This window comes from Rhinopithecus bieti, unplaced genomic scaffold, assembly GCF_001698545.2.
Source record: "Rhinopithecus bieti isolate Rb0 unplaced genomic scaffold, ASM169854v2 scaffold_31527, whole genome shotgun sequence".
Taxonomy (NCBI): domain Eukaryota; kingdom Metazoa; phylum Chordata; class Mammalia; order Primates; family Cercopithecidae; genus Rhinopithecus; species Rhinopithecus bieti.
Genome location: NW_016813959.1, coordinates 1,740,326 through 1,752,922, shown reverse-complemented (window position 1 = coordinate 1,752,922; position 12,597 = coordinate 1,740,326). Strand labels below are relative to the sequence as shown.

The 12,597-nt window shown below is 45.9% G+C and overlaps 1 protein-coding gene across 1 annotated transcript in view; it reads right to left on the bottom strand.

Annotated features, from left to right (window-relative positions):
• Nucleotides 1-1,396: 1,396 nt before the first annotated feature.
• Nucleotides 1,397-12,597, bottom strand: part of MYH13 (myosin heavy chain 13) — a 67,845-nt gene continuing 56,644 nt past the window's right edge. Inside the window, exons 31-39 of the mRNA XM_017849252.1 lie at nt 11,934-12,058; nt 10,376-10,684; nt 10,088-10,291; nt 7,479-7,604; nt 7,001-7,171; nt 3,937-4,041; nt 3,739-3,834; nt 2,090-2,224; nt 1,397-1,486 (exon numbers count right to left, since the gene is read on the bottom strand). Coding sequence (XP_017704741.1) covers nt 1,472-1,486; nt 2,090-2,224; nt 3,739-3,834; nt 3,937-4,041; nt 7,001-7,171; nt 7,479-7,604; nt 10,088-10,291; nt 10,376-10,684; nt 11,934-12,058 — 1,286 coding nt within the window. The 3' untranslated portion in view covers nt 1,397-1,471. The remainder of the gene's footprint in view (nt 1,487-2,089; nt 2,225-3,738; nt 3,835-3,936; nt 4,042-7,000; nt 7,172-7,478; nt 7,605-10,087; nt 10,292-10,375; nt 10,685-11,933; nt 12,059-12,597) is intronic.

The following is a 12,597-nucleotide window of genomic DNA, read 5'->3' as shown; positions in this document are numbered from 1 at the left end:
TAGGAGTAATGAGTTTGACAGTACCTGCTACCTTCTCAGATGTTAAGGGGAACTATGGGTGGGCATGAGAGAATTATATGACAAAGCCTCTAAAAAGGATGGGATGGAAAAGCAGAGTTGCTTGGCAGCCTGCAAGTCTAGGATCTCCAGGGTGTAATTTTCACTCTGCCCTAGACAACTATAGTCAGAGTGCTTAATCCGTCTGGGCCCCAGTGTCCCTATCTGTAAATTCAGAGAGAAAATGGGGAAGTGAATTTGCAAGAATTATGAGCTCCTAGGAGGAAAATGTGCTACAGTTATCTGAAAGAATCTTTATTTTCTTTCCTTCTTTCTCTTTCTTCCTCCCTCCCTCCTCTCCTTCCTTCCTTCCTTCTGGATGTTTTCAGCTTTATTGAGGTATAATTGACAAAAGGAATTGTATATATTTCAGGTGCACAAATTGATGTTTTAATACATGCATACATTGTTAACTATAGATAGGCCTGGTGCTGTAGATCGCCAGAATGTATTCATCTTGTATAACTGAAAATGTGTACCCTTTGACAAACATCTTCCCATTTCCTCCAACTCCCAGCCCCTGGCAACCATTATTCTACTCTTTGCCTCTATGAGTTTGACTATCTTAGACTCCACATTGAAGTGAGGTCGTGCAGTGTTTGTCTTTCCGTACCTGGCTTATTTCACTTAGCATAATGTCCCCCAAGTTCACCTATGTTGTCACAAATTGCAGGATTTCCTTCTTTTTTATATGAATATATATTCAAATTTGGCTATATATGCACATTTGCATGTATATGCACATTGTGGAGCTATATACATATATATGAGATATCTACATATATATATATACACACACACACACACACACGCATATACACATTTTATCCATTTATCCATTGATGGACATTTTGTTTCCACATTGTGGCTATTGTGAACAGTGATGCAATAAACATGGAAGTGTAGGTATCTCTTCAAGATCCTGATTAATTTCCTTTGGATGTATACCCAGTAGTGGGATGGCTGGATCATATATGGTAGTTCCATTTTAAGTTTTGAAAACTACCACTAGGTTGTACCAATCTGTGTTCCCACCGACTGTACACAGGAGTTCCCTTTTCTCCATGTCCTCACCAACACTTATTTTTCATTTTCTGATAATAGCTATTCTGAGAGATGTAGAGTGACATAGGGTCTTTATTTTTAAATGTTTGTGGAAGCTAGTGATTTACCTGGCCATGGTTTGAATTTCCATGTTTTCTACTTGGAGCAAAGATCCTCCACTTTCACATCCCTTATTTAATATTTACAATAGAGCAGCAAGAATCTAAATATCAGCTTCATGGAAGAGGAATGGACCATGATAATAAACACAGCAGAGCCGGGAATCCGAGTATTTAGGAGAATTTATTTCTCACACATTTTCCCTCCACCCTCTCTGAGGTGTCCCATGGCAACAAGCATCAGGTGAGCCTCATTCTTCCATCTTCTGTGGGAGGAAAAATAATTGTACATAGGAAATGAGTCAACTAAACGGGAGACTGAACATCACCTTGAAGTGGAGCAGCTGGAAAATCGGAAACTTCAGAAAAACGTTAAGGAATGGCATTGTTTCCCTTTGCACATTGTAAAAGCAAACCAATCTAGCTACTAGCGACAGGACAAATGCCCTGCAAATCAGGGGCTTCATGGGCAGCATCTGTAGCAACAGGGAGAGACAGGGATGACAGTGTCCTGCCTCACTGCTCATTCTCCCAAGAGCCTGGAACCACAGGAGTCTTTGCTAAAACAGTAGCATTTGGGAGTGTGTGACCAGCAGCAGGAAAGAGAGGATCAACAGTCATCCTCCAGGTTCTCCCTGGGTGGTCCATGGGACTCCCCCGGGGCTTGGGACTTCTTGGGAAGAAGCCATACTCAGGTATTTGCTCCTACCTGGCCACCTACATCTCGGGTACCAGCTCTTACCTGGTCCCCACATCTCAAGTACCTGCCTTTATCTGGCCTTCCACACTCAGGCTTTCGCCTCTTACCTGGCCCCCATATTCAGTGTCTGTTCTTAGCTGGCCCCTACATCTCAGGTACCTGCTCTTACCTGGCCACCCACATCTCGGCTCTTGGCCCTCAGCTTGTTGACCTGGGACTCAGCGATATCCGCCCTCTCCGCGGCCTCCTCTAGCTCATGCTGGACTCTCCGGCATCTGGACAGCTGCGTGTTGGCCTGCTCCTCCTACACAGGAGACAGAGGGGTTATGAGGCTATAGAGCCCCTCAGTCTGATTATGAGGTGCCCTGTCCCTGAAGGCCTCTGAGGAGTTAAGCAACCAGGGCCTTGGATTCCCCAATGGCAAAGAGGGCAGGTAGGCCTTCTCCAGAGTGTGAGGACAAGGCTCCCAGCTCACAACCATGTGTACTGCCTCGAATCACCTTGCAGGTGCTACTGTCCCTCCTAGGATCTCCAAAAATGTTCCCTTGCACCTCTTCTATATGGTATCTGTTCCACAGAGATCTTTGGGAAAGACCTAAGTCCAGCGCTCTCCCAAGGCATCTGAAGGTATAGAGACCAATGGCCCAAGTCTCCCTCATCCTGTGCCTCTGCCCAGCATCATCTGTCTAGGGCCAGGCCACTGTACTGGTCTATTTGGGGGAATGTCAAGGATTCCTGACTAAGGTGTCCTCCTGGGCACCCTCTAGCCTGCCAAGCCTGCTGGGACTGTACTCATCCCATGTGCACGAATTGCTCTCAATATTGAACCAGTTCAAATCTGCTTCTCTGAGGTTAGGATTGAACCAACCAGGCTCCAGGGAAGGGAGGAAAAAGAGCAATGGGAGAAACTCAGTCATTTGTCCAGGGCAGGCTCCCCTAAATTTTGGTCCTTAGAACATTAGCCCTGTGGGATGCTCTGCATACAATAAGAAGGTTCCAAAGTCAATGAAGTGTGAGAAATGGTATATTCTGGAACCCCGCTTCCACTTTGTAGAGTTGATGACATATGAAACTCTACAACATCTACACAATCTGAGAAATCCTTGAAGTAAAGCAACCAGTGTAACTTTGTTTAACTGAGATTTTCCCAAACTATTTCTTCTCTGTAAAATAATAAGCTCCTCCTCATGGCAGCCCAACTTCCTGCTATTAACATCCCTCAGAACCAGGGTCCTCAGAAGACACTTTGGGAAACACAGATTTTAGCCCATTCCATTTCTTTCCTGTTGATTTCACCTATTTGTTCAAAGGGCGAATCAAAAAAGATGGAATGGAGTGGAGGGAGTTGGGAGGGCTGAGGAAGGCTGGAGATGCCTAAGAGGGTGGGCTGTGGTGGGATGGTGGGAATTAGGATGAGGTGCCTCAAGTCAGGTCATGGGAGCAGGAAGGGTTGGGAGGGTAGGCTGGGGTGGTTTGAGAGAGTCAGGGTTGATCCAATGCCAGCCAGGGTAGGCTAACATGCTCTGGGGTGGGTCAAGTAAGTCACAGTGGGCAGGATGAAGGGGATGAAGGGGGTTGGCCAAGTAGGGTGAGGCAAGAGGACACAGAGGTGGTGAAGGTGGGGAAGACTTAACATGGACCAAGAGAGGAAGAGGACAGGTGTCTCTGTGTTTATAGCCTGCAAATGCAAACTCAGGCCTGAGGCTCAGAGGACTTTACCCAACCAGGAACCTGCTCCCACTCGGGGATGGCGGGGACACCCAGGCTGCCCCAGGGACTGTCTGTCTGTGGGCACTCCCGGGGACCTCCTGTGCTCACCGCCTCCTCAGCCTGCCTCTTGTAAGACTTCACTTTGGCCTGCAGCTTGTCCACCAGGTCCTGGAGCCTGAGGATATTCTTGCGGTCCTCCTCAGCCTGCAAACAGGGTACACGTGGCAGGGGCCCGCAAACCTATGGCCACTTCTGATGGGGCTTGGTCCATACAGCATTCGCTGAGGAGGTTTTTGGGATCTCTACCTGGTAAGTCATCTCCTTCACTTTGCGTTCGTACTTGTGGGCTCCCTTCAGGGCTTCAGCTCCCCTCTTCTGTTCCACATCAAGCTCATTTTCCAGCTCCCGCACCTGGGTAGGATGAAAAGAACACAGAATTCAAGTCTCCTCTCCCAGGCTTCTCTCATGGACTCATGGGCCAATCATTCTAGCGTGAACTCAAGATCCCCTAATGGTCATTAAAAAGTCAGGAAAACAACAGATGCTGGCAAGGATGTGGAGAAATAGGAACACTTTTACACTGTTGGTGGGAGTGTAAATTAGTTCAGCCATTGTGGATGACAGTGTGGCGATTCCTCAAGGATGTAGAACTAGAAATACGATTTGACCCAGCGATCTCATTATTGGATACATTCCCAAAGGATTATAAATCATTCTATAAAGACACATGAACACATGTGTTTATTGCAGCACTGTTCACAATAGCAAAGTCTTGAAACCAACCCAAATGTCCATCAATGATAGACTGGATAAAGAAAATATGGCACATATACATCATGGAATACTATGCAGCCATAAAAAAGGACGAATTCATGTCCTTTGCAGGGACATGGATGAAGCTGGAAAACACTCTCAGCAAACTAACACAGGAACAGAAAACCAAACACTGCATGTTCTCACTCGTAAGTGGGAGTTGAACAATGAGAACACATGGTCACAGTAAGGGGAACATCACACACCAGGACCTGTCGGGGGGCGGGGGGCTAGGGGAGGGATAGCGTTAGAAGTAATACCTAATGGAAATGATGGGTTGATGGGTGCAGCAAACCAACGTGGCACGTTTATACCTAGGTAACAAACCTGCACGTTCTGCACATGTATCCCAGAAATTCAAGTTAAAAAAAAAAAAAAGATCCCCTAATGGGATTTTTGCCAAGATGTCTCCTCCTAGGGCCCAGGAGCCGTATTTTACTGGCAAGGTCACCACGAGTCCATGCAGGTGCTTTGAGCAAGTGAGAACAAGATGCCGTCATTGGGCAGAGGCAGCCTCAGGTGCACAGAGCATAGCTGGTGGGTCAGGCTTTGCACAGATGCACCCTTTTGTGGAGCCAGGTAGTTTGGCAAAGGCAGCAAAAGCTAACCTGATTTGTCCTTGCAGTTGAAACCTACCCAGCTATTCATAGTGGCCCTGATTACAGATCAAGTAAGGCAGCAGGGATCATGAAGAGAACCTGGGCCAGGAGTAATCAAAGCATACTCCAGGCCCACTTGATAGATCCAAAGCAAGTGAGTTGCCACCACTGAGCATGAGTTTCTGTGTATTTAGGATGGAGATAATATTTCCTGCCTAGCCTGCCTCCAATGTGGAGGTTGAATTAAAGTATGTGAAAGTATGGTTAGAATGACAAAGCACTACACAGGTGTTGTTAATTTCATAGTTGCTTCTGCCTTTCCAGAAGTCTTGAGGGGAAAGGGTGGCCACTGAGGACGCAAGTCACCAACTGTGGTCCCAACTCCACAATCCAGAGATTGAAGCCAAGGAGGGGCAGCAGCTAGCTGCATTCTCCACTCCACCGGGAATCACAGTGGCTGCAGAGCAGGGACGACTCCAGGCTTGGAGACTCACTAGATCAATCTTGAAAACTATCAATAGGACAGGCTTACTCTGGGCACTATTCCCAAAACCTCCCCACCGTCCACCTCCTGGACCCAGGAAAGTCTTCCATCAGGTTCTACAAAACATTTGTTTTCCTAGGAATTCTTTCTAGGCTTCTGTAAGGTTTATGGAAGTCACATAACTGGGCAGGGGATGGGGGGACAGTCAAGGCACCTCACCATGGGAGGGGGAGGGTGGCCAAGGGCTCCCTGCCAATCCCGGAATCATAGTATGCCAGAAGGTGTCACGAGACCTAATCCTTTTCACATAGGAGGGATCCATGAGAAGAACAGGCCTAAACTCATTGTGATGGAATAGGACTGGGGACCATCGAAAATAAACATTCAAGAACTTGGGGGGAAGTTCTAACTTCCCTGGTGTTAACTTTTGTTATTCAAAAAGTCTACGGCCTTGTTGTTTTTAGCACCCCCCTAAAAAAAAGTCCTTTCACATTTAATGGGACCATGTGCCTGGGGAGGAAATCCTTGGTGGTTTGCAGGTTTGCATAAAGAATGACAGTATTTGGGGGCCTTCCTGCTGGGAAAAGTTGTCTCCTTCTCTTTCCCTCCTCCTCCTCCTTTCCTCCCACTCTTTCATTTCCTGTCTCCCTGGGACAAGAGACACTCGAACAGCCTCCTCCGCAGAGCCCTCCTCCAAAATGTCAACCGCTAGTACAGCCCATTTTAAAATGATTGAAATAAACCACATGGGTCTAAAAGGAAAAGTAAGGGGGGCAGGAAACAAAGGGAACAGTCAGCAAAGAAACGGAACAATAACTGCAGGATACGCTTCCAGATAAAGAAAGAGCAGGATGTCCTGGTGACGGGGGTTGAACTTTTCTGGTGCATCAACCTAAAGGGAGAAGCCCCGATCGCCCTCTTTTGGGGCTGGAGCAGGAGACATACCTGTCCCAGAATTGCAGCCTGCACTGAGAGATGAGAAAAGCTGGGGAGGGAAGGAAACCTGAGATTGGGAGAAAACGGAAAGTGCAGATTTTATGTAGGATGGGCCATGTTTATCAAAGTGAAACTTGGTCCAAAATGTAAATGCATTAAAATGTGTAATTTTATGACTGTAAAGTATATGTTCATAGCTTTTTCCATGTATGTGTGTGCATCTGAATCTACACAGCAAACGGAATGTGAACATTAACACACATCATATTACATTTACTGAGGTGTGAGCATACCAAAATAGATGTGTGTGTGTGTGTGTATGTGTGTGTGTGTGTGTGTGTGTGTGTGTGTTGGGGCACAGGAACAGATGAAACAGAAAGAGGTGAGAAATGAGGCTCACAAGGAATTTTGCAAGCAGTCCTGAAACTGAATTTGCAATCTATTCAATCAATGGCCTTTTCCCACCATCTCAATTTCTGGACTGTGGTTCTGTCTGAGACTGTCACTTTCAGAGTAAGAGTCCTCTCAAAAACTCTACCCGGTTCTCCAATTTCTGGATCTGCTTCTTCCCGCCCTTCAGTGCCAGCTGCTCAGCCTCATCTAGACGGTGCTGCAGGTCTTTCACCGTCTGTTCCAGGTTCTTCTTCATCCGCTCCAGGTGGGCGCTGGTGTCCTGTTCCTTCTTTAGCTCCTCAGCCATCATGGCAGCCTGGTTAAGTTCACAGGACACATCAGAGGCCCCGTCCGCCCATCCCTACCTGGAGCTTGCAGAAGAGGAGAATGTTGGGATCATGATGCTGAGCCTCCCCTGTCTGACTCGGGCCAGTCTTTGCTGATTCCTCAGCCTCCCCTCCCACTTTGCCGCTGCTGAGACTGTACCTCATTCCATCTGTCTGGGAAGCCACCACTAACTGATTGTGGTCATAAGAGATGAAACATACTTGCCACACCCTGGCTCAGAGGCCCCCCTTTCTCAATTCCAAACCCCATCTCTGAAAAGGAAGAACAGAGCTCACATCCGTGATGGCCTTCTTGGCCTTCTCCTCTGCATTCCTGGACTCCTGGATTGAGTTCTCCACCTCTGCCTGGCACTGAGCTATGTCAGCCTCCAGTTTTTTCTTGGTATTTATCAGGCTCGTGTTCTACAAGAAGAATTAGATATCAGGGGTGTGGGTTCTATCTGGGCACTTAAAAAAATGGAAGGGGAGGGTTGGGCAGGGAAGGAAGTACATGATGATCCTGTTCCATTTCTTATTTTTCACATGGGTGACCTGCTGGGTACAGTACTGTACATTATTCTTTCTTTATTCTTTTTTTTTTTTTTTTTTTTTTTTTTTTTTTTTTTTTTTTGAGACAGTCTCACTCTGCCGCCCAGGCTGAAGTGCAGTGGCGTGATCTCCGCTTATTGCAAGCTCCGCCTCCTGGGTTCACGCCATTCTCCTGCCTCAGCCTCCCGAGTAGCTGGGACCACAGGTGCCTGCCACCATGCCCAGCTAATTTTTTGTATTTTTAGTAGAGACGGGGTTTCACCGTGTTGGCCAGGATGGTCTCAATCTCCTGACCTCATGATCTGCCCACCTTGGCCTCCCAAGTACTGGCATCTTTCTTTATTGTTAACTGAACAGAAAGTCCTGTTTCTGTTCAGTTAACAGACCCAAGAATGGTACATCAAAGAATTGAGTAAATGATAAAAGTAGAATTTCAAATATTTGAGGATGGATAGATTATTCAGTAAAAGGTGTTGGAGCAAGGAAATGATTGATAGACATACTATATAAAATGAAAAAAAATTCAAATAATCAAACTATGCCATAAATAGAATTGTGAGGGTGATGACAAACTGAAAAACATTTGCAATGTATATTACAGAAGAAAATATTCCCTTTCTTGACATATAAATAAGGCAAATCAATTTAAAAAAAGGGCAAAAAGTACAAATGGGTAAAACATACTAGAAGAAATACAAATGGCCAAGAAAAGTGATAAAATGTTCCACCTCATTAGCAATAAAACCATACTAAAACTCAGTGAGGTATGCTTCGGCAATAAAATTGGTGAAGATTTTAAAATAAGAGCTGGAATATTTGAGAATTTATAGAAGAGAACTCTCACACATTTTCCCAGAGGAAATAAAATTGGGACAACCTTATTAAAGAACAATTTATAAAATATTACAAATATCTTTGCTGTTTGGAACCTGAAATTTCATTTTTAGAAATTGATTTACTTCTAGACATATTAAGTGATAGTAATCATGGAAGTATATGAAAATTTAGTTATGAGGAAGTTCATCAAAACAGCCTTTCTAAAAGTAAAATTTTTACGGAGAACAATCTAAAATAACCACAGAAGACTGATTAAATGAAAGTGCAATAATATACAGGTAGAATAGCCTACTTTTCTGTCATTAGAAATCATATTACAGAACACTATTTAAAGATGTCGAGGCTGGGCACAGTGGCTCATGCCTGTAATCCCAGCACTTTGGGAGGCTGAGGCTGGTGGATCACCTGAAGTCAGGTGATTGAGACAATCCTGGCCAACATGGTGAAACCCCGTATTTACAAAAATACAAAAATTAGTTGGGTGTGCTGACGTGCACCTGTAATCCTCAGGAGGCTAAGGCAGGAGAATTGCTTTAACCCAGGAGGTGGAGATTGCAGTGAACCGAGATCGCACCACTGCATTCCAGCCTGGTGACACAACGAGACTCTGTCTCAAAAAAAAAAAAAAAAAAAGTCAAAGTATGTTCATGATTGTTAAATGAAAAAAAGAGATTGCTAAAGATTGCTCATCTTTTTACTCTCTATATATGCATTTATTTTAATTAAAATTCTTTTTTTTTTTTTTGGTAGAGACAGGGTTTTGCCATGTTGCCCACGCTGGTCTCAAACTCCTGAGATCAAACAATCCCAAAGTCCTGGGAGGCAAAAACATAATATTTATATAATTCACAAGGGGCCTAAGAATGAGAGACCCCAGAATGTTAATAATATGCTTGACTTTTTTCTTCCATGTATTTGCTTACTTTTTCTATTTTTTTAAACAAAGGAGTTTTTAAAACGTTTATAAAAATAATTATTTTGTGGTTTTTTTTTTTGGTGTGTGTGTGTGTTGTTGTTGTTTGTTTTGGCAGGGTCTCCCTCTGTTGCCCAGGCTGGATGGAGTGCAGAGGTGAGATCACAGTTCATTGCAGCCTCAACTCCTGGGCTAAAGCGAACCTCCCACCTTGGTTGGCCTCCCAATGTGCTGGGATTATAGGTGTGGTACTGAGCTGGGTCAAAAATAATTATTTTGAAATAAAATCTTAATATTCTAAGCTTTCCTCTTAAATAGTACTTCCAGGCGCCTTACACAATAATCCTTCGCTGCTCTGATTTCCCTACAACGTGCAAGATGTTTAATGTTTGGATCAGAAAAAGCTCAGAAATCTGTCAATCAAGAGTCAGTTATTCCAAGAAGCAAGCTTAAAGAAAATTGGTCTTGACCACTAGTCTGGGAGAAACCGGGTGCTCCTTTCCATGGCGTGGGCCCTGAGCCGAGGGATAGCGGAAGCAGCTAGGGGTGCAGGAGGCGCTACCTGCCCCAGGGTGGATTTTCAGCGGAGGAGTGAGGGCCGACGCACCTGGGAGTGCAGGAGCTGCACGCGGTCGCTGGCGTCCAGCAGCTCCTGCTCCGACAGCCTGCGGGTCCGCTCCGTCTGCTCCAGGGCCACCTTCATTTCCTCCAGCTCCTCCAGCAGGAGGCCATTCCTGCGCTCCACGATGGCCAGCTGCTCCTTGAGGTCCTCATTGCTCCTCAGGGCGTCGTCCAGGTGCAGCTGGGAGTCCTGCAGGGGAGACCTGGGGTGAAGCCAGAGCTGCCCGGCAGGCTGGAGCCCGTCCAGGTACGCAGAGGCGGCCACCGTGCTCACCTTGAGCTGGCCCTGGACCGTGCGCAGGTGCTTCTGGGTCTCTGCCACCTGGCGGTTGGAGTGGCCCAGCTGAATCTCCATCTCATTGAGATCTCCCTCCATCTTCTTCTTCAGTCTCAGGGCGTCGTTCCGGCTGCGGATTTCAGCATCCAGCACGCTCTGCATGGCCTCCGTTGCCCGCTGGCTGTTTCTTTTTAGCTGCTCGATTTCTTCATCCTTCTCAATGACCTTGCGGTCTAGCTCGGATTTCACTTGGCTCAGCTCTAGTTGGACGCGCAAGATCTTGCTCTCCTCGTGTTCCAAGGAACCCTGACGAAAGCAAAGGAGTGACTGGGGGTGCTGTGGACAGCCACCTTCATGAATGAGTATTTTCATCCCCATATAATCAAATGGGTATTCTTTTTTTAAAAAAAATTAATTTTTTTTCTTGGTAGAGACAGAGTCTGGCTATGTTGCCCAGGCTGGTCCTGAACTCTTGGGCTCAAGTGATCATCCCTTCTTGGCCTCCTAAAGTGTTGGGATTACAGGTGGTGTGAGCCATGGTGCCCAGCCCAAATAGGTTTTTTTTTTGACAGAGTCTCTGTTGCCCAGGCTGGAGTGCAGTGGCGCAATCTCGGCTCACTGCAACCTCCACCCTCTGGGTTCAAGCGATTCTCCTGCCTCAGCCTCCCCAGTAGTTGGGATTACAGGTGCCCGCCACTGTGCCTAGCAAATTTTTGTATTTTTGGTAAAGACAGGGTTTCACCATGTTGCCTAGGCTGGTCTCGAACTCCTGACCTTCCAGTTGATCAGCCTGCCTTGGCCTCCCAAAGTACTAGGATTATAGTTGTGAGCCGCCATGCCCGGCTACAAGTAGGTATTCTTATACCGATTTTATAGATGAAGAGAACAATACTCAGAGAGGTCTGAGTATTTGGCTTGCTCCCAGATATCCCTAATAGTGATGAAACTGGGACTAAAACTTTGTATCGCTCATAAACAAATTATCTTATGACTTGAGATAGAGTATCCTTCTTAATTAGTGAAAATTTTACTGAGGGTGTCTATTTTAATAATGACCATAAATCGGGAGTCAACCTATTCTCCAAAATGACAGGGCAATTGCTCTCCTGTTATCCTGTGTTGGTTCGTATTTCCCTGGAAACCACCAGTCATCCTGGCCACTGCCGATTACTGCATCAGGAGACTCTGGGTGTGTTTTGATTATACAGGATTCTTGATAGCCAAAGATGATTGTCTGTGCCTCTATGTTAAACATAACTGAGAGATTCTGCACTGCTCTCAGGATGTTAGGTGATTGATTTTCTGCTTCCTGAGAGGAAGACATTGAAGACATAATGAACACATTAATTTATTTTCAAAAGGGGAGCTGTGCCAGAGGACACCCAGGAGATAAAGTAGCAGCCCGTGGATGTTTCAGCCCCTGGGATGGCTGAATGTTTCTCCCACCGGAAACTCAGGGCCTCCTGGCAGGAAGGGCCCCATGGGGTGGTGAAGGGCAGCCTCTTTCAGTTCCTGGTCCTCCTGAATTTCCGAACGTCATATCCCAGACACTTACCTCCACTTCTTCTAAGGCGACCTGCAGATCTGACTTTTCCTGCTCCACTAGCTTCTTGGTCTTTTCCACTTCCTGAAGATTCTTGCCAGTTTCTGCAATCTGCTCAGTTAAGTCAGAAATCTCTTCTGCAAAGGACAGGCTCGATTTAGGCTGTTTCAACAGGCTCCAGTTTATAGCATAGGCATTTGCCAGGCAATTCAGGGATGGGCGATTCATTCGTGATGTTTATATAGGAGAGAATACAGGGTAGCTATTCAGATGAGGTGTTGGCAAGACAGGGATGTGTTACCTCACCTGCACTAGGCAGACAGGAACCACAAGTGAAGAATAGAAACTTAAAACTTCAAAAGTACTGTATACAAAACAGTCATAGAGCAGACCAGAGAAAACAATTGTGGGGAAAATGCATAGAATCATAGTCTGCAGAATCAGAAGGGGCTTTGGAAAGTGCTGGGTGTGGTCTTCTGACTTTGTAGATTGGAAGTCTGAGGTCCTAAGGGATTCAGTGGCATACCCAAGAATACAGAGCCACTTAGAGACAGAATCACTGAAGGGTCTTCTCTAACAGAGCAGTGGGCTCAGCAACCCATTGTGCCTTCGGTTCTTGAAAATGAGACTTAGCTCCTGCTGTGCCTTACATTAAAAAGGTTTGGATCTTGGGGCA